The 22,646-nt window shown below is 44.2% G+C and overlaps 1 protein-coding gene across 1 annotated transcript in view; it reads left to right on the forward strand.

The window, feature by feature from the left end:
• Positions 1-22,646, forward strand: part of LOC116972405 (lethal(3)malignant brain tumor-like protein 4) — a 348,065-nt gene that overhangs the window by 77,601 nt on the left and 247,818 nt on the right. Inside the window, exons 6-8 of the mRNA XM_033020053.1 lie at positions 8,327-8,477; positions 15,832-15,964; positions 21,599-21,713. Coding sequence (XP_032875944.1) covers positions 8,327-8,477; positions 15,832-15,964; positions 21,599-21,713 — 399 coding nt within the window. The remainder of the gene's footprint in view (positions 1-8,326; positions 8,478-15,831; positions 15,965-21,598; positions 21,714-22,646) is intronic.

The following is a 22,646-nucleotide window of genomic DNA, read 5'->3' on the forward strand; positions in this document are numbered from 1 at the left end:
CAACAATATACATTTGCTGAAAGCCCTTTAAAAAGCAAAAAAGCCAATTGGACAAAAATACTTTGCAAGCCAACAATACACATTTGCTGAAAACTACATCCCGGGGACTCACCGTGGAGTAGACGTGCGTTCAGTGTTATTCGCCGCTCAGAGAGCCGTGACCTTCTCACTGCCTCCGTCTGGCAGAGACTGAGTGAGCCACGACACTTCCGGGTTTTATAGTTGCTCCCCCCTGCCGCCAGTGGGGGCAGCAGAGAGAATGGCGAAATTTTTTAAAACATTAATACTTCTCTGATTTTTCATCGATGGGAAAAATCTTCCAGTCCAGTCCGGCGGAGGGGGGCTCTGAGCGAGGTGGCCAAAAATGACGGCTGTAAGTGGCGCCGTTCTCTCGGAAATCACATAACAGTAAGTCAAAAGCGGTCAAGATCTTAGTTTTAGTAATATAGATGGGCCAAACACAGGAAAATTGGACTAGCTTAGGTGGGTCCAGTAGTCAGCATGGACAAATTGGGCCGAAGGGGCTATTTCCATGCTGTTTAACTCTCTCTATGATTTTGAATTATACTAATTGCTGGACATTCACGTGAAGAAAGCTCTGAAGTGCACTGTTTCACTTCAGAGACTTGTTCCCATAAGTTAGGCGGATACTTTGGAGACTAACTATTAGGTAAAACTTTAGGCAGAGATATCATATGGCTTTTCAGAAGATAATAATATGGCACTGTTCTGAGAAGTGAGGGCATTAATTTTTCCATCATTTTAGACAAATTAAATGGAGAATTCCAGTTCTTTTCTTTGAATAGTATCAGGTGATTTTCTATATATGAAAGCTCAATGGAGCTTATTGCTCCTTTCAGGGTCTTTCATTGTGCATAACTTGGCTGTTTCATTTTCTGCCTTGCTTCATTTTTTAATGATTTGGAATCCCTTGAGATGGTGAAAGATGAGATATAAATGAAATTTCGCATATTTTCATACAACTGACGTGAATAGAAACATGTGCACCAGAGGTTTATTGAAAGGAAATGCTAGGTTATAAAGAAACATGAGGTGAGAAGTAGACTGTGTATAAGCTGAAAATTGTAATCATTTTTGAAAATTGTAAAATTGTAGAACAGAACAAAAAATCTAGGAAATGAAACAGCTACAGTGCAATTTTTCTTGATTACTCAAGTGAGAAACATCTCTTCTTGTTGATTAGAATTGCATGTGCAGAAAATAAGCAGACTCGTATATTTAAGTTGTACAAACATTCCCAACGTACTCTAGGAAATTATCGCAGTTGTTAAATACAAAACTATTCTTGGAAACCTTGGTTTAGTCTAGAGACACATCATGGAAATAGGACTAGCTTAGGTGCCTACCGGCCTACCAAGTCCACATGACCATCGATCACTTGTTCATGCGAGTTCTATGTTATCTCACTTTCTCATCCACTCCCTAGACATTAGGAGCAATTTTTTAAAGGTCAATTAAAATAACAAACTAAAGTCACAAAATAAATCGGCGGTAAAGAAGATTAACCAAATAAGATACAATATTAAAAATATATATATTAGTGAATTAGAAAAGGATGCAGAAACAGTGCAGTAATATTTGGAAAAATGTTCCTGTGGACAAGTGCGCTGGGGAAAGAGTTCATCCTTATTTTTGCCATAATTTCAGCTGAGGTGATGTGCAGCGCAGGAAACCAGCAGGCCTTGGTGGGAGTCCCTCATTCCTTTGCAAAGTAACTGTAGCAAATAGGACTCACTTTAACAATGTATTTCCATGGGTGCTAATTAATAATACTTGAAAATATAAAGAAAATATTAATTAGGAATGCCTAATAGAGCAACCCGTAAAAGGATTAATTTAGAAGGTTTCAGGAAGAGTGTTCTACCCATGATCTGTGAATAAGAATTACATTTCAGTATAAAAATCATTTAATTTTGCTGATTGTATGTGTTTCTGTGTAATCATAAAAGGATGATCAGTTTAAGGCCATTATTTTTTGGTGATTGAATCATGCTGTTGTTGCAACTTATAGCATATTCTCATGTATGTGCACATTAAATGATAATTCCAATTTGAGAATGATTGAAGCATTAAAGACATAAAAGAAAGACATGGCTGGACAGAAAGAAGAGCTGCTCTAAACTTTTGATTCCTCTGCAGTCCTCTTTTTGTGAAACTGGCACTTTGTAGGACTGGGATTTGAGGAAATTGTTTTTTAATGGTTCAGATATTTTGTTTGTAATGCATATATTTTATGTGGTGGTAATGGAATCACTGCTATAATTTCCACTTTGTGTTGCAACTATATTTGGTTGTCATTTCTGTTTTAGACATTGTCCTTTGGTGGTTTTCCAGAATTGGAATGCCTAATAATTGATAGTTCACAATTGGTGTGATTTCAATTTCATGATGCTCAGCACAAAAGAATAACTGAATGGAGCCCCGATTTCCCCCATTATATTATATGAATGGTCATTCAGAAGCAGCAGAAGGATGATGTAACATGATACAAGTATCCTGGAATTAAAATGCCACAAACATCTTTCAACTCAATTTTGTACTGAATAAACTGAATCGCGAAAGTACAAATATTTTCTGTGATGTGTATGTGACTAGCACCAGAATGTGATAGATGGTATGATCACATTTTATCAATTACATCCTTGTATCGTAATCACTCGATGGATAGGATTGATGGTAATTTAAATAGTAACATCAAACCATAAAAAGAGAGAAAGCAAGATTAGTAGAAACTGTTTTGTGAGTTGACAGCAGCTATAATGGGTTTAATTTAAATGTTGACCTCTGCATATAAACTCCTGTTATGTCAAATAGATTAAGCACTTGAAGGATTTTTATGTAATGGTCATGGTAGAATTATTTCAATAGTGCAGGAATAGAGTAGATTTTCCTGTCTCATCTCCTTGTTTCATTAGCTCTGTGAATGAAGTTATTCTTTTGTTATGTCCGAGTCACCATTTAACCTGTCTTGGAGGGAAATGTCTCATTAAAAAAGAAGGATGAGCTCTGAGCACAAGAAGAACATTCGATTGGTGATGCTTTGCATCTCATTACTTGTCCCAGATATGTTCTAAAATGAAGTTTCAATACTATTGATATTGCAAGACTCTAAATTGAAGATTTATTAATCTGCACATTGTTCTTGCAGTCTTTTTTTCCCCCAAGGTAAAATATCTGGGGCCAGAATGAAAGATGTTAAGTTCAATATTAATGTCAATCAATATCAGTTTTATTCGTCACTTGCACATAAAGTGCAAGTAAAATGAATTTGCCAGCAGCGGTACAATTAAAAAGAACACACAAACACAATAAAAATTATTAACACAAACATCCACCACAGCATTCATCACTGTGGTGGAAGGCACAAAACTTGGCCAGTCCTCCTCCAATTTCCCCCGTGGTCGGGACCTCAACCCTCCGCAGTCGCCACTACAGGCGGCCAGATGTGCAGACAAGGTAAGTCCTGAATCGGTGCTTCCCTAGGCTCAAGATCACGGCTTCAAGATGGTGTAGGCCACAGGCAGGCGGTCGATGATCTAAAGCCCCCGCCGCGCTGCAGCCAGAAGCACCGCAGACCGCAGGGCAGGCGGTCAGAGCTCCTCTCCAGGGGACCCCAGCGAGGGACCCCGCTCCTGATGGTAAGTCCCCGCCGCGCCCGTGGTAGAAGTTGGCCCTGGGCCGGTGGTCGGAGCTTCTTCTCCTTACAGGTCCCCAACGAGGGATCCCAGGCTGCGGACGCCGTGAGCTGGAGCTCCGCAGACCGCAGCTTCAGTCTGCCGCAGGCCAGCGACCGGAGCTCTCTCCCCCGGCGAGCCCCGACGGGGGCTCGCCCACTCCGCGATGAGAGTCCGCGCTGCATCCGCTGCTGAAGCCCCGGGCGCGTCTCAGGGAAAGGCTGCACCGATCCTCGATGTTGGGCCACGGGGGAGGCGACATGGAAAAAATAGCCTCTCCGTGGAGGAGGCGACCGAAGCGGTTTCCCCCTTACCCCCCCTCACAATAAAAAAACAAAAAAAGTTGAAAAAACTAACACTCTGCTGGCAGGGCTGCCGGCTTGCAGCGCCCCCACCGACCTATATTCTGAGCGCCTTCAGTGTCTTACCTCCAGTTTGGTTAATAGACAATAGATAATAGGTGCAGGAATAGGCCATTCGGCCCTTTAAGCCAGCACTACCATTTAATGTGATCATGTCTGATCATCCCCAATCAGTACCCCGTTTCTGCCTTCTCCCCATATCCCCTGACAGCTATATTTAAGAGCCATATCTAGTTCTCTCTTGAAAGTATCCAGAGAACCGGCCTCTTTTTGACCCAAAACGTCACCCATTCCTTCTGGCCAGAGATGTTGCTTGTTCTGCAAAGTTACTCCAGCATTTTGTGTCTAAAGCCACAGATTTATAGGGATTGGCACTCCCTACTGTTGCTCCAACCCCATCTTCTGGAACTTTACTGAGGAATGCTATCAGTCTGAAATTCAATTCTGGAAAATGGATTACTTGTTGTCCTTTGTGTAATTTCAGGATAGCCCTTGTTCTGTCTGCTCAGATACACTAGCTTCAACTAATATTTACACTGGTTTGTCCAAAATGGCACTGTAATTTCCTGTAAAGGATTATTAAAGGTATAATCAATCAATCAATCAATCAATCAATAATCAATCAATCAATCAATCAAAATGCCTTTGACACATTGCATGGCTCTCAACTCAAAGGTTTGGTAATGGGCTGTAAATTGTCTATTCCTTTTACCTTTAACACCTGGCATTTTTGTACAGTGAAGTAAAGTTAAGCAAGGAAGTTAACATCCACAATGCAGTTAGTGAGTTTTGCCCAACTGAGCTGTTCATATTTTCAAAATATATAACATTTGAAAAGCACAACTTTTAACACATTGCAAAAAAATGAGTCACCACAATAAATTCCGAAATAAATTACAGGTGCACAACCTTTTATCCGAAAGCCTTGGGACCAGACACTTTTCGTAATTCAGAATTTGTCGGTCTTCGGAATGGATTTTTTTTAGCGTAGATTTTAATGGCTGGCTCAGTGGTAGAGTGCTCGGCTCATATCCGCAAGGTCGCGAGTTTGCGCCTTGATCCCGGCAGTAAACTCGGTCGCGAGTTTGAGACTTCAATGTAGTTTTTTCTTGCAGAATAAATGTTTGTATGAAATGCAGTGTAGGAGAGGTGTACTGACTGTGTGGGCAGAACTTTGGAAGTGATTGCCCACCAGTCTAAAAAGCCGCTGTGTCTCCCTGTCCCTGGGATAGCAGGGGGCGATCAAACAGCACAATACCCCCCTCCCCCTCCAACTCCAGAGGAATCCGCTCCCCGATGGGCCGCTACGGCGACAAGTGGCAGTTTGCCCACAGCCCGAGCTGCGCCCCCTCATCCGCCACCCCAAGAACAAGACGTACCTAGCACACCATCAGCTTCTGCCCCTACGTGTTCCTCTGGAGTTGGAGCGGGGCTGGGCTGGAGTTGCTGCTGGCCGTGGGTCTCTGGGATCTCCGTGCTTGCAGTGGGCCTGGGGGTCGGTGTCCCATTGGTCCTGACGTCTCCGGCCACCCCCCTGGACTGGAGCTGAGACTGGAAACTGTACCACCCTTGCCCCCTCCCTCTGCAACCGCAAACAACCACACTCTCCTGCAAGGGCGGTACAGTTCCCGGAGGATGGCAGGTGGCCGGAGACGTCAGGACCAACAGGAACCCGCTCCCCGATGGGCCCCTATGACGCCCCGAGCTGCGCCCCGTCATCCGCAACCCAGGTTCCTCTGTAGTTGGAGCGGGGCTGGGCTGGGCTGCTGTTGGCTGTGGGTCTCTGGGATCTCCGTGCTTGCAGTGGGCCTGGGGGTCGGTGTCCCGATGAGGGGGCGCAGCTCGGGGAACGGCTTCTGGTGGTCCTGACGTCTCCGGCCAGTTTGCAGTTTTCCTCTGGAGTTGGAACGGGGCTGGGCTGCTGCTGGCTGTGGGTCTCTGGGATCTCTGTGCTTGCAGTGGGCCTGGGGGTCGGTGTACCGTTGGTCCTGATGTCTCCGGTGACTGGCACGGTCCTGCTGCAATCGCCGACTTGAAGACAGTGCAAAGCCCCCGCGCCGGTGCAATGGGCGGGGAGCTGGAGAGGGGAGGGAAGGGGTCACACACATGGCCGGGAAGCAGAGGGGTGGGTGTAGGTGGGGTGAAACTGAAGCGAGCGACAATCTGCTGCTGCCTGCCCCGCTGAGTTAAAAAGTTCCCACGCAAGACTCACGAAACACTGTGTATCGTGAGTCTACCGTGGGAACGTTTTAACTCAGCGGGCAGGCAGCAGCATATTGTCAATTATTAACCCTCCCGCGCAATATACCCTCACCTTCTCTTTTATGAATGGGGATTTAGTTCCCCTTTCTTCGAGGACCGACCGGAGGTTCCGCTGTCACCTCTGCGGGCCGCCCTCGGTGAACGTTTTCAAGGACCTTTCTTCAAGGACCGAAAAAATGTCCGCTATTCGGAGGTTTTCGTTATTTGGATCTTCGGATAAAAGGTTGTGCACCTGTATATTACCAATTGTACGTGCTGCTCCTGAAGAGGGTTTATTTTTGTGGATTCCACACTGTCAGTTTGAACTGCTATCACAACATTTAAGAGACAGTTGGACAGGCACCTGGATAGGTTTGGTTTACAGGGTTATGGGCCCAGCATGGGCGAGTAGGAATAGTGTAAATGGGGCATATTGGTCGGCGTGGGCAAGTTGGGCCGAAGAGCCTGTTTCCACACTGTATCACTCTATGACTCTATCAGCCGCTGAAGCTCCGGAGAAAATAATCTCACCTTATAGTTAATACAACCTCACCTTATAGTTAATACCTTCTAATCCAGGCAGCATTCTGGTAAACCTTTTCTGCACAGCCTCCACATAGTCATGTAATGGGATGACCAGGACTGCATATAATACTCTAAATGCTGCCAAATCAAAGTTTTATAAAGCTGCAGTATGACATCCTGACTCTTATACTCAATGTACCAGCTGCTGAAGGCAAGAATTCCATATACTTTCTTTACCCGTCACCTTGTTTTACCACTTCCAGAGAGCTATTGACTTGGACCTCAAGATCCTTCTGTACATCAATTCCGTCAAGGGTCTTGCCATTGTGTATTTTCTCCTTATATTTGACCTCCAAAAGTGGAATCCCTCACACGAAGTCAGAATAAACTCCATCTGCCACTTCTCAACCCCTATCTTTAACTGATTTATATTCCACTGTATCCTTTAACAGTCTTACCCACTGTCCACATTTCTGATTTTTGTATCATCTTCAAACTTAAACCATCTATGTTTTGTCCATGTTATTTATATATATCACAAACAACAGTGGTATCAACATAAAAGGTTGATAAAAATGCTGGAGAAACTCAGCGGGTGACGCAGCGTCTATGGAACGAAGGAATAGGTGACGTTTCGGGTCGAGACCCTTCCACCTATTCTTTCGCTCCATAGATGCCGCCTCACCCGCTGAGTTTCTTCAGCATATTGATCTACCTTTGATTTTTCCAGCATCTGCAGTTCCTTCTTAAACGCGGTATCAACATAGATCACTGTTTACAGACCTCCAGCCAGACCTTCAAACTGGCACCTAGAGCCTCTGTCTCACCTCTTCCCCTCACTTCGAAAAACAAGGTACTTCTTCATTCTTCGTTTTGATACAAGGTCTCAGGTTGAAACATCGACCATCCCTTTGCCTCCACTGATACTGCTGGCCCGCTTTGTCAGCAATGTACTTATTTGTGCTCCAGAATCCAGCATCTGCAGTCGCTTGTGTCACAATTCTAGAATACCGCATGAGGGTTAGATGTCTTTAAGGACACTTTTGCATCTTTAAATCAAATTGTGTGTTTCTGTTGCACGTCTGGTGTACAGAATGTGTTAAACTAGTAAACTATTGTCACAAAGCAGAAGGAAAAAAGGATCAGTATTAGCTCGGCTGAAAAATTGAAAGTAAGTTTCAAGGTACTTTGAATATTTAGGACATAAGTACAAGGAGGACGTCCAGGGAAATAATTCTATGGATGCATTCCACCAAATGAAGGTAACCCCATTCATGGCCAAGAGAGTGAAAAATAATGCTTGGATTGATGCCAAATTAAATAGGTGCAATGTTAATCGAAGCAAATTGGGATGATGCCATACATGCTCAAATCTTTGTTAATCACTGAAACCTCTCAAACTTGGGACTGGCATAAAGCTAACAGTGCAGGTACAAAACGAATTATTCCACATTTATTATCGTATTGCTTTACTTATTGTTTTCTTATTTTGTGTCACAGCAGACGTCATTACTGAAGATGGTTGCACAAATGATTTGCCGAACACACAAGGCATCTGCTGCTGTGAAAACTGTGGAGGATATGGGACAGTGAACAAGTTCAATAAGAGTGACCATTTCTGCGGCACACATTATCAACAGTTATATGAAAACGAGTAGGTATATTGAAAAGCTGCTTTGAGAAGTTTCAGAAAATTTAATTCTAAAATTAGGACCTTTTATTAGATACCGCTGGACCAGTTAATTGAAGCAGAATTGTCTTTAACATTACTGTCACCACACATTATAATGAGAATATTAGGCCAAATAAAATTTAAAACTATGTAATAAGATCCACAAACCACAGTTCTCTAAGAAATAGGGAGATTCTGAAGAATTGGTGGAACCATATTTTGAATACTAAAACAAATACTGTGAATTATTGCATCCGGTGGAGAGCCTTTGTGCACTTGGAAATATATTTTGTATTAATTTCCAAATGGAAAAGGTAATAAACTTAGTCATTAGATAACAAAAACTATTCATATTTGTTTCAGAGATGTTTAATATAGCAGGATATTCCATGGTGTTTGCCAATAAAAGTATTTTATGATATTGAATCACAATTATAACAGGACAGTTGACTGGGGAGGCCACTTTTAAGGAGCATCTTAGAGGAGGAAAGGTTACCAGAGTGAATTCCTGATCTTTGGCAAATGTGGTTAAATGTATTGCTTTTGGTTGTAGAATGATTCAAGTAACTGGGATTGGGTGAGCGATAATGCTTTTCACAGTATGGCTGTGCGGTAACTCATATTTCACTGGGTCTTAATTGGTTAAGTGACAATAAACGTGAACTTGAACTTGAAGCTTAAATTATGATGAGGGGCAAAGGCACAGGCAATACAAGGAAGAGAATGTTTAAATGTAAGCATCTTTAGACCTGGAATTAGGCGTGATTCACAGTTCATCTTGTTGACGAATGAATAAAACAAATTATTCCAGCTAGGTATCCACTTTTTTTGATAGATCCCAGTGCTGTAACTGGACTGGAACATCTTGGCTGGAGGTGCATTTAGTATTGGAATACACACCATCAGTATTTGAGTTGGGATATTGATGGAGGATGTTTTTGACTTAACAAGTGCATTCAACAGTGTCCTAGTACAAAGTAAAGTGAATTGAATTGGTTGAAGAGTGGTTTTGGTGATGGAGGGGGGGATCCTCACGAGGGGATGGAAATGGATCATCCAGATGTCACATCTGGTTGTAGATAGTTGGAAGTGTTTCTGCCTCATCTTTTGAATTCACATACTTGTGCATTCCTCATATGAGGAAAGATTGAAAAGACAAAGCTTGTATTCACTGGAGTTTAGAAGGATGAGAGGGAATCTTATAGAAACTTATAAAAGGACTGGACAAGCTAGATGCAGGAAAAATTTTCCCAATGTTGGGCGAGTCCAGAACCAGGGACCACAGTCTTAGGAAAAAAAGGGGAGGTCATTTAAGACTGAGGTGAGAAAAAACATCTTGAACCAAAGGCACATCTTCGAGCACCAGCCCTGTGATGGCAGTTCGGTACGCCCTCATCTCCTCGTCCGCTAGCTGTGCCGCTGCCAAAGCGGAGTAATCGATTCCTGGGGACGCGTCGAGAACAGCCATAACAGCCGGGTGGGACAAGGCGTCCATGACCAGGTTTTTTTTCCCGGCGATGTGGCAGATGTCCGTCATGAAGTAGCTGTGAGGTGGCGCAGCTGCCGAGCGGACCAAGGGTCAGCCACCTTGGCAAAGGCGAAAGTGAGGGGCTTATGGTCAGTAAACGCAACGAAGTAACGGAAATGCCTCACCGCAAGGTATAAAGCGAGCAGTTCCCGGTTGAACGTGCTGTATTTATGCTCCGCCGGGTTGAGTTGGCGGCTGAAAAAAGTGGGAGGCCGCCTGTGACCGTCTACAAATTGTTCCAATACACCACGAACCGCAGAGTCCGAGGCATCCACAGTTAGTGCTGTAGGGGCGTCGACCCACGGATGTACCAGCATCGTCACCCGAGCCAATGCCTCTTTCACCCCCTCGAACGCCGACACGGCAATGTCGGTCCACTGCACGTCCCGCTGCTTGCCCGACAACAGTTGAAATAGCGGCCGCAGTATTCTCGCCACCGCCGGCACAAATCGGTGTTGGAACTGTATCATTCCGACGAATTCCTGCAAGCCCCGCACTGTGGAAGGCTGTGGAAGCCGGCGAATGGCCTCCACCCTGTCGGTAGAGGTACCGCACCGTGCTGCGTCACACGATGGCCCAAGAAGTCGATGGCCCGAAGGCCGAACTGGCACTTATCCTGGGTTAATACCAACCCAAACTCACTCAGGCGCTGGCACAACAACCGGAGGTGGGTGCAATGTTCCTGCCGCGAATGACTCGCCACCTGGATGTCGTCCAGATAAATGAAGACAAAATCCATCCCCCGTCCCACAGTGTCCATCAGGCGTTGGAATGCCTATGCATCGTTCTTAAGGCCGAAGGGCATACGCACAAATTCAAAACGCTCGAAGGGGTGATGATAGCCGTTTTGGGCACATCCTCCGGTCGCACGGGGATCTGATTGTACCCCCTGACCAGGTCGATTTTGGAGAAGAATTTAGCTCTGGCTAGATGGGCCGAGAAGTACTGAATGTGTGGGATGGGGTACCGGTCTGCAATCGTAGCGTCATTCAGGTGGCGGTAATCGCCACAAGGCCTCCAGCCGCCGGAGACCTTGGGCACTATGTGCAAAGGGGAGGCCCATGGGCTGTTTGATCGCCGGACAAGTCCCATTGCCTCCATCTTTTGGAACTCCGCCTTCGCAAACCGGAATTTGTCGGGGGGCCAGTCTGCGGGCGCGGGCGTGAAGCGGTGGTCCCGAAGTCAGAATGTGATGTTGGACCCCATGCATCGGGTTGATCAAGTCGAACTGAGGGGTCAGGATAGCCGGGTACTCAGCTAAAATTTGTGCATAGATATTGCCCACCGCCGCCACCGGGTTGCGAACTGGCAGATGCAGCAGGGCGCAAGGAGATTGCCTCGAGTGTAGAAGCATGGACAAGGAGCTGTCCCCTCACGTCCACAAGCAGAGATTGCGCCCGGAGAAAATGTGCACCCAACAATGGCTGGGTCACGTCTGCCACTGTAAATGTCCAAGAAAAATGGCAGGCGCCAAATACCACAGGTATGGTGTGGACCCCATATGCAGCAGTCAATAAGGTCCCCCGATTACCGGCACGCGTATCCATCCCGGACGGGGGCACCACGCTGACCTCAGCCCCCGTATCAACCAAAAATGTTTGGTTCGAACGCCATTCCCAGGCGTAAAGGCGATGAACTTTGCTGACTGCTTCGGTGATTACCGGCGGCCAGCCCCAGAGTTTCCCGGAAACGCACAGGGTGGGTGGCATTAGTGGGCTGCCGAGCCCCAACGCTGGTGGTAAAAGCACCACTCCCCTTTAACGACTTCCCCTTTAACAACTTCCCCTTTAAGGGCAGGCTCCAGATGCTCCGTGGAACCCCTGGTGGGTGTGGCTCTAGGCCTCTGCGCCTTCCAGGGCACTGTGGACCCCCGATCCAGCTGGCCCACATCCTGCCGTCTGCGCAGCCACAGCTGGTCGGCACGCTCCGTTTGAGCCCGGGGATTTTCAAAACTTACCCCTGCGAGGAATGGGCGGATGTCGTCTGGAAGCTGTTGCAGGTAGGCATATTCAAAAAGCATGCAGTGGTGGTGGCCGTCCATGAGCAAGAGCATCTCGCTCATTAGGGTTGATGGTTTACGGTCGCCGAGCCCGCCCATGTTGTAAATGCGGGCCGCTCGCTCCATCCGATTGAGGCAGAAGGTATGGAGCAGCAGCGCCTTCAGGCCGCCATATTTATCGTCCGCTGGTGGATCCTGCAGGAAGGGGATGATTCGCCCGGCAGTTTCTTGGTCGAGTGCGCCGACCACATTATGGTAGCTGTTCTCATCGTTTGTTATCCTGCGGTAGAAGAATTGGGATTTGGCCTGCTGGAACCATACCTGCGGCTGGGTGGTCCAGAAGGTCGGCAGCTTCAGGGCCACGGCGCTGAGTTGGGCCTGATCGTCTTCGGCGGCGAAGGGTTGGATTTTGGCACGGCGCATTTTTCTTCCAGAATATCTATTCTGGACGTCGGGGTCACCAAATGTAGCGGACGCTGAGTTGTCCGTTAAACAACGAGGCAGACACAAAGTTTGTCCGAAATACTGGTTCTTTATTCTACACTAACTCTCCTCACTCACCAACACTGTGTGCGCGTGATTAATCCTTAAATACTCTCCAGGGGCACCCATGACCAAACCGTGACCCCTATCTCTCGTCACCGGGACACTTGACCCCCCCCCCCCCCCAACAGCTGAAGGTTATGTACAGTACGTGGCCCATCACCCAGTGCTGTCACAACACATTCTTCATGGTGATCTCATTGAATTATTAAAAATTCCAACAGAGGCTCATATCTCTCCTAGTTGGGATGTTTCGCAGCAGGGGTCACGGTATCAAAATAAAGAATTGACCATTCAGGACATTCATGAGAGGAAACCTATTCACACAGACAGTTGTGAATCTTTAGAATTCAGTACTTGAAGGCAATGGTGACTTTGGCACTGAGTATACTCAGATAGACAGTAGATTTTGAAATGTTAAAGGAATTAAACTACGTGCAAAGTAATGCTGCAGTAAATCACAAATCAAATTGAATGATTGTTCAATTGCAATGGACCAATTGTCTAACTTCTGTTATTTCTTATTATTACCATGACGATGTCGAAGACTGGTGTGCTGGCTTAATGGCATCAAATGGTTGTGTAAGCATTTGTGAGACTGTTGTTAGTCAGTGGAACAGCATTTCTAGTTCAACGCAACACTCCATTTCTTAGTGCAGAGGACCTTGCACGGTTGACTGGGATGGATGTACCTTCTCATGCTCAGTTCCAAAGTTGTTGTTGGGCAATCCATATGGTTTTATTCTTGCCATTATCATTCTTAGCAATATGAAAGGACTATGTGGGTTCTCTCTGGGAGAAGTAAGGTACCAATAACATTGTTAAGTTTCCAGAATATCGTATCAGAGATAGCATAAGGATGACTAATTTAATTCCCTGTAAAAGTTAGGAACCAAATGGGTTTTATGGCAATCTGGTATTTTCATAATCAGGTTATTAATTCTTATGTTTCATTCCAGATTAATTTCATTAACAATATTTAAATCTTCCTGCTGCTATAATTGTGATTTCAACACATGCCAACGATCATTAGTTTAAACCTTTGGATGTATTTCATAAATTAAGTCAGTTAATAGAAACGAGGAACTACAGATGCTGGTTTACACAAAAGGGCACAAAGTGCTGGAGTAACTCAATCTGTGCCAGGCAGCATCTCTGGAGAACATGGATCGGTGATGTTTCTGGTGGGGTTCTTTCTTCTGACTGAATGTAGGCGGGGGTGGGGGGGGAAGCTGGGAGAGAGGAGGGGCAGGACAAAGCATGGCAGTTAAAAGGTGCACATAGGTAAGAGGATTTTTTTGATAGGCAGATTGTTGGAGTAAAGTCCAGAGATGGAAGCAAACTGTGTGAGATGGAATGATTGAAGATTTGCAAATTGTGAAGCCAAAAGAAGAAATATGAGGGGAGGGAAGAAATAGGTCTGAATCCAGGTGAGGCACAGAGAGGGGTTGAGGGAAGAAGAGAAGGGAGAAGAAAGGTGTATGGGGGAGAAAAAGAGGAGGGGGTTTTGTTAAAGGTTACCTAAAATTGGAGAATTCAATGTTCAAACTGTAAACAGTGGCTTGCAAAAGTTTTCATACCCCTTGATCTTTTCCACATTTTTTCATGTTACAACCACAAACGTAAATGTATTTTATTGGGATTTTACGTGATAGACCAACACAAAGTGGTGCATAATTGTGAAGTGGAAGGAAAATGATACATGGTTTTCAAATTCTTTTACAAATAAAAAACTGAAAAGTGTGGCATGCAAAAGTATTCAGCCCCCCTGAGTCAATACTTTGTAGAACCACATTTCGCTGCAATTACAGCTGCAAGTCTTTTGGGGGTATGTCTCTACCAGCTTTGCACATCTAGAGACTGAAATTTTTGCCCATTCTTCTTTGCAAAATAGCTCAAGCTCAGTCAGATTGGATGGAAAGCGTCTGTGAACAGCAATTTTCAAGTCTTGCCAGAGATTCTCAATTGGATTTAGGTCTGGACTTTGACTGGGCCATTCTAACACATAAATATGCTTTGATCTAAACCATTACATTGTAGCTCTGGCTGTATGTTTAGGGTCGTTGTCCTGCTGGAAGGTGAACCTCCGCCCCAGTCTCAAGTCTTTTGCAGACTCTAACAGGTTTTCTTCCAAGATTGCCCTGTATTTGGCTCCATCCATCTTCCCATCAACTCTGACCAGCTTCCCTGTCCCTGCTGAAGAAAAGCATCCCCACAGCATGATGCTGCCACCACCATGTTTCACAGTGGGGATGGTGTGTTCAGGGTGATGTGCAGTGTTAGTTTTCCGCCACACATAGCGTTTTGCATTTAGGCCAAAAACTTCAATTTTGGTCTCATCTGACCAGAGCACCTTCCTCCACATGTTTGCTGTGTCCCCCACATGGCTTGTGGCAAACTGCAAACGGAACTTCTTATGGCTTTTTTTCAACAATGGCTTTCTTCTTGCCACTCTTCCATAAAGGCCCGATTTGTGGAGTGCACGACTAATAGCTGTCCTGTGGACAGATTCTCCCACCTGAGCTGTGGATCTCTGCAGCTCCTCCAGAGTTACCATGGGCCTCTTGGCTGCTTCTCTGATCAATGCTCTCCTTGCCCGGCCTGTCAGTTTAGGTGGACGGTAGGTTTGCAGTTGTGCCATACTCTTTCCATTTTCGGATGATGGATTGAACAGTGCTCCGTGAGATGTTCAAAGCTTGGGATATTTTTTTATAACCTAACCCTGCTTTAAACTTCTCCACAACTTTATCCCTGACCTGTCTGGTGTGTTCCTTGGGCTTCATGATGCTGTTTGTTCACTAATGTGCTCTAACAAACCTCTGAGGCCTTCACAGAACAGCTGTATTTATACTGAGATTAGATTACACACAAGTGGACTCTATTTACTAATTAGGTGACTTCTGAAGGCAATTGGTTGCACTGGATTTTATTAGGGGTAAAGGGGGCTGAATACTTTTGCACTCCACACTTTTCAGTTTTTTATTTGTAAAAAAATTTGAAAACCATGTATCATTTTCCTTCCACTTCACAATTATGCACCACTTTGTGTTGGTCTATCACATAAAATCCCAATAAAATATATTTACGTTTGTGGTTGTAATGTGACAAAATGTGGAAAAGTTTAAGGGGTATGAAAACTTCTGCAAGCCACTGTATACTTGAGTATCATTTAATGCATTCGAAAGTTTAATATTGAAACAAAGTTGTGTATGGCACTTCTGAAGCTTGGCGAAATAAACTGTATTTAACTCAAGATTCTTTGACAGACTATCCATTATGGACCATGTTCCGGTGAAACAAAACACCAGTGTAATATTGAAACGAACGAAAAAAAGGAAGAAAAAAGTGAACGTGAACCCAAAAGAAGAATCTGAAGAGGATTTTGAAGATGACTACATGGTGTGTTATATTTTATGAACATTTACCTCCTTAGACAGTGGTATATTACTATGCAGTGACACTTCTGAAGTTTTCTGCTTTGCAGTGGTCTGCTTTCCATATTTTGCTTGTTTAACAATTTTTATATTAGCAGGATGGAAACTGCTTTGAAAACAGAAATGCTGGAATAATTCAGCACATCAGGCAGCATCTGTGAGGAGAGATAGAGTAAATGTCACAATGTGTTTAATTTTATGATGAAAGGTCATCAGTATGAAATGTTGGCTGTCCTGTATCCACAGAAGCTGCCTGACCTACCGAGTGTTTCCATCTTTTTCTGCTTTTATTTCAGATTTCCAGTTTTTCTGTGATTTTTTTTTTTACAAAGATGGAAGATACCTTCCACCAACATTAGACCTATATTTTAAGTCCCCAATGCAAAACATCTAGGTAGACTCAAAACCTTTTGGAGTCCCATGGGTACAGAAGTAAGGTGGAAGAGTTAGAAACGCCCTCTAACGTGTCACGTACATCATCATTCACGTCCTCATCCGAACACAGATGTGATCTGAATCCACAAAATTTGAGGCCAAATTATTCCAGCCCAGCAAAGTCAGGAAAGTGGCCTAATAAAGTAGGTATCTTGCACTAATCTTATTTTTCAAAAAAAAATTCAAAACAGATGTAAATATAGAAATGTGATAAGAAGATGCAGAAAATCTACAGTTTTTTCCCAGGTCATATGAACATTGCAATGCTTGACTGGATCTGATAGATAATTTCCCTATCTGGTTGGTAACCAGAATATCAATATTTATTTGCAGACCAAGTGCACAAACTCAATATTAACCGATTGTTGAACATGTTCAAAAAACGAATCAAATGAGAAGCAAAGATTTCACTGATAATGCAACTTGAGAATAATACAAATGTATTTACTGCTGAGACCCAGTGTTTACTCATCATGATTGCTTTGATTCCAACAGCAGTCCTGTAATTGCATTTTCTTCTTTCAAAAGCAGCAATGCACTGAACGATACAATAATCTGAACAATGTGTTGAAAGGTACTTTTCACTTGAAAAGACTTTCCTGTGAAGAAAGCATTTCCAAATATCATGGGTGGGCTGTGAACTCGGGTTTTGTTCTCTCTGCTAAGTAACGGGTATTGTTAGACTTTTTCATTCCGGTCTGCTACATCCTTACAAGAAATTTCCAACTCACTATAATTTGTATTGCATTTGCATCTGTGACATTAAACAGATTCTCGTGTAGAGATGTAGGGTGATCAAATTCAATGGGCTTAGCCGCATGAGATTTCCAGGTGGTATGGTCATTGGTGCAGTTGACACTGAAACTGCCACGTGCACCATGTTGGACTGTAGGCCTCTGCCAATACGTGCCAGTGCTAGAAATGCAGTTAATGGACACCATTAGCTATGTATACATGGATTCGTCACTCTGCGTATGTCATTTCATAGAATCATATGGTGTAGAAACATACCCTTCGGCCTAACTTGCCCACACTTGACCAACACGTCCCATCTACATTAGTCCCATCCACCTGCGTATGACCCATATCTCTCTAAACCTGTCCTATCCATGTACCTGTTCAAATGGTTCTTAAACGTTGCGATGGTACCTATCTCAACTACCTCATATGGCAGCTCGTTCCATATACCTATCACCTCTTGCGTGAAAACGTTACTCCTCTAGTTCCTATTAAATATTTTCCCCTCACCTTAAACCTATGCCCTCTGTTTCTCAATTCCCCTCCTCCGGGCAAGAGACTCTGTACGTCTACCTGATCTATTCCTCTCATAATTTTGTACACCTCCTCCTACTGCGCTCTGAGGAATAGAGTCGTAGCCTGCTCAACCTCTCCCTATAGCTCAGGTTCTCGAGTTCTGGTAACATCCTCGTAAATGTTTTCTGCATCCTTTCCAGCTTGACAACATCTTTCCTATAACATGGTGCTCAGAATGATCCTATCACTTATGATGTTATCATCTACTGGTGATGTCACTTTCAAATAACTTGTGCCTGCACTCCTAGATCCCTCTGCTCTACAAAACTCCCCAGAGCCCAACCATTCACTGTGCTGATCCTGCCCATGTTAGACTTCCCAAGGTGCAACACCTCACATTTCTCTGTATTAAATTCCATCAATCACTCCTCAGCCCACCTTCCCAACCAATCGAGATCCTGCTGCAATTTATGACAGCTGTCTTCACCATCTACAATACCACCCACTTTTGTTTCAGATGCAAACTTGCTAATCATGCCATGTACGTTTTCATCCAAATCATTGATACAGATGACAAACAGCAATGGGCCCAGCACTGAACCCTGAGCACACAACTAGTTATATACCCCCCAGTCCGAAAAGCAGCCTTGCACCATCACCCTATGCTTCTTTCCATGAAGCCAATTTTCCTTCAATTTAGCTATCTCTCCTTGGATCACATTGGGATCTAACCTTCTAAAGCTGTCTACCATGCGGATCCTTGTCAAATGCCTTGCTGAAATCCATATATACAACATCCACAGCCCTGCCTTTATCAATCTTTTTGGTCACATCATCAAAAAACTCTATCAGATTCGTGAGACATGACCTCCCGTGTACAAAACCATGCTGACTATTCCTACTCAGCCCATGTCCCTCTAAAAACATGTATATCCTATCCCTCAAAATATTCTCTAGTAACTCCGCCCACAGATGTTAGGCTCAGTGGCCTGTTGTTCCCAACCTTTTCCCTGCAGTCCTTCTTGAAATAGAGGCATAACATTTCCCACCCTCCAATCTGCCATACATCGCCTGTATTTAATGAGCACTTGTAAATCTCAGCCAGGGCTTCTGCAATTTGCTCTCTAGCTTCCTGCAGTGTCTTTGTATATATTGTATTGTATTGTATTGTATTCAATTTATTGTCATTATCTCATAAGAGACAACGAAATGGATTTTCCTTACAGTCAAGTAACATAGAAATAAATAATAAATAAATAAAATATATTTTTCAAAAAGCACAACCACAGAGGTCCACGACACAACATAACCCCACAATGGCACCAAAGTTGAGGAAGGTACCACAGTCCAGCCAGCCTCCCCGCTGATCTTCCCAGATGTTCACCAGTGGTCGGGGCCTCCCGAGCACCCGCAGTCGCCGCCACGGGCGGCCCGATGCTCAGGCCCTCACGCCAGGATGATGGAACACCGACGCCGAACCCCGACGGAGAACATCCTCAGCGGCCCGGACCTCCAGATCAGCCACCAGATATCTGATCTGGCCCAGGAGATTTGTCTCCCTTCATACATGTCACGACCTTCAGCATCTCCTCGACCGTAACACCGACTGCTCTCAAGACACTCCAGTGACTGCTCCAATTTCCTCAGTCCTCGTGTCTTCGTCCAAGGTGAAAATAGAGGAGAAATACTAATCGAGGACCTTGCTCATCTCCTCTGGCTCCAAGCAGTTGACCACTTTGATTCCTGAGGGGTCCCACTCACTCTCTGGTTACCCTTTTCCCCTTCAGGTATTTTTAAAATCACTTGGGTTTATCATTGGTGCTATCTGCCAGAGCTATCTCCTGCCCCCTTTTGGCCCTTCTGATTTAATGTTTAGCTTGCTGCTTAGTTCCAAAAACCTCTCCAGGGATATACTTGATTGCAGTTGCCTCGACTGTCTCATACCTCCTTCTTACTCTTGACCAAAACCTCAATTTCTCTCGCAATCCATGCATCCTTATGTTTGCCCGCCTTTCCCTTCACTCTGACAGGGAACGTGCATATCTTTAAGGTACACAAAATTGCTGGAGAAACTCAGCGGGTGCAGCAGCATCTATGGAGCGAAGGAAATAGGCGACGTTTCGGGCATGTCTTTAACTCTTGTCTGCACACTTTTCTGATGTTCCTTTTTGTTCAAACAACCTACTTCAATCAACTGGAGTGAGTTCATGTCACATACCCTCAAAGTTGGCATTGCACCAATCTTTTAACTCAAGTTCGGTCCCTATCTTTAAGTCCTGTCCCTATCCATAACTATCTTAAAACTAATAGCATAGTGGTCACTCATCCCAAAAGGCTCATCCATGAACACTTCATCCTCTTGCCCATCCCAATTTCCCAAGATAAGCTCAAGCTTTGCCCTCTCCCGTGTGGGGCCCTCTACATATTGCCGGAGGAAACTCTCCTGAACACATTTAACAAATTCCACCCCGTCTAAACCTTTTGATCTACCTTCACCCCTGTCTCTCCTGAAGCACCTGTTCGCTGGAACATTGGGCTGCCAGTCCTACCCCTCTCTTCACCAGGTTTCCATAATGGCTACAATGTCACAGTTGCACGTATCTATTCATGCCCTAAGCTCATCTGCCTTACCCGTCAGCCCAATTGCATTTAAATAAGTGAAATTTAAACTAAAATGTCTTCCTCTCTCTCTCTATCTTTCTCCTGCCTATTCTGTCCTCTATACATTCACTCATCACCCTTCTTACCAACTTCTTACCTCTCACCTGCCTTAAGATATTTTTATAATACTATTCTTTTGAATGCTGAATTTCTCAGATCTATTTTGCTTGGCTCCACAACTACAAGTATTTTCTGTCTCACTGAACAGATACACTATTTAGTCACCTTTTGTGTAACGTTCTCCAGATTGTATCCTGCCCATGCTATCACCAAAGCCTTCTTTGCAGATGGGTTGCATTGCGTTGCTTTTTGATAAAGGTGGCATCAATGATGCAGTGGATTTGCTGAGGATAGGGGGAAGGGAGGAAGAAAATCCTGGTTGGTATATCAAATGCTGCATCAAAATGATGAGCGATCGCAACAAAGGTGGAGTAACTGGATGAAATGCTGAACTGCTGAGCTTGCACACCACCCAAGATTTCTAAATCATCATTACCTGCATGTACAGGATGCTAAGTAGAAAAGGAGCAGCAGTAGAGTATTATTTTGAATGTTTGTGATGGTTAAAAAATAATTACTGTAATACGAACCTGAAATGTTACAGGGTAATTTTGCACCATAAATGAATTGAAACAATGATCTGAGAATGTAAGAATTGTTTCAGCAAGGATAACAAGATCTACATTGAAAATGTTGCAAAGAGAGGTTTAAAGAAATGAGATGATCAGCTTGGTGTAAACCTAATCTTCACAGATAAGAAATGATTACCATGAACTACAGAGAATGATGTCAAGCAAATTGTGAGAGCTTTGGTGGAGAAACTGACGACTATTTCATCAAGTATTTGAGCAATGTTGCTTAAAACCTTCATGCTTAACGTTGCATGTAATATTTCTGCACATAATCAATTTATTTCAGGCAACATTAGCATTCGATAGGGAAATATATAATAGTGTATTAAAGTGATGATAGTATTAAAATTAAAAGCCCTACTGGGTCATTTTAATTTTACGTTATTGTGTGTTATCCAAAACACACTTCTCTGGTGTAAATTTCAAAATCATTTGGTGTACATGGGGTGTTAATAAGTTTTGGCCAAATGTAGAATAAATGATTTCTGTAACCATAGAAACTGAAGACCTGTCACTTGTGATGTTATCAAACAAGGTGCAAAATTCAAGTTTTTAAAAGGCTGATTCTGATGCTTTCTTTGGAGCTGCATTTCACATAGAACTTGATTGTGCTGCAGGAGGAAGTGCAAGGTGATGGGAAAATGAAGATTCAAATGCCTGCAGTGTTGACAGACCGCAGTAGCTTCAAAAACAGTGGACTTTCTGACCCAGATTCCAGGCTTTCTACACAGGGTATTCAATACTTTTTATTTGAATCATATTCCATTATTCTTGCTGGCAGCATGTTGCATTCATTTATTGTGACTTGTTATTCAATTTGTGGCTTCCTTATGTTGTATTTAAATCATAAATATTAAACTTACTTTTGGTATCCGTTGCTGATGATTGTAGCTGCTATTTTCTTTTGGTCTGTTAATGCTTGGTTCAAGGGACACCCTGTAATGGTTGCAATCCAGGTCCAGGCCCAGCAATCAGAAGGGAGTCATTTTTACTTTAAATTATTTTTTTTTAATCATTTTTAGAATCAATTCATTTTTTGTTTGTAACCCATGTTGATTGGCATGACTACATTAAATAAGCCTGGAATAATTGGAATAAAATTCAGGTAGGCATTCTTCAGTGTAAATTTGCCACTTATGTCATGGATAGGGTTGCCAACTTTCTCACTCCCAAATAAGGGATAAAAGCTCAAAATAAGGGACAAATTCCCGACGGCAAATCATTGACCAACTCGGTCGTGGCTGGGTGAATGATGAGTTGGCCCGGGTGCTAGACTGCACACAAAGCCCAGCCGGCGGGCCAGCTGTGGAGTTTTGGCCCGGGCGCCGGGGGCAAGTGACATCGCACGCAATGTCCAGCACCCTGTCCAACTCATGAACCGGCGATCGGCCATGAGAAAGAGGGGTAATGGTGTCGGCGGTAAGTGGAGGTCTGAAGGTCAGACAGCTGGCTGGGGTGCCGACCGACAGGGCCACAGGCGAGGTGCTGCTGCTGCACTCCATGGACTGCGGTACTTCGGGACGGGTGAGACGGGGCCGGACGCGACGCTCTGACCCGACAGCCCCTTCGACCCGAGCAGTAGCAGTCAAATACGGGACAAGGGTGGGACAAACCAATTTAGCCCAATATACGGAATGTCCCAGCTAATATGGAACAGTTGGCGAC

Source organism: Amblyraja radiata, chromosome 4 (genome assembly GCF_010909765.2).
Source record: "Amblyraja radiata isolate CabotCenter1 chromosome 4, sAmbRad1.1.pri, whole genome shotgun sequence".
NCBI lineage: Eukaryota > Metazoa > Chordata > Chondrichthyes > Rajiformes > Rajidae > Amblyraja > Amblyraja radiata.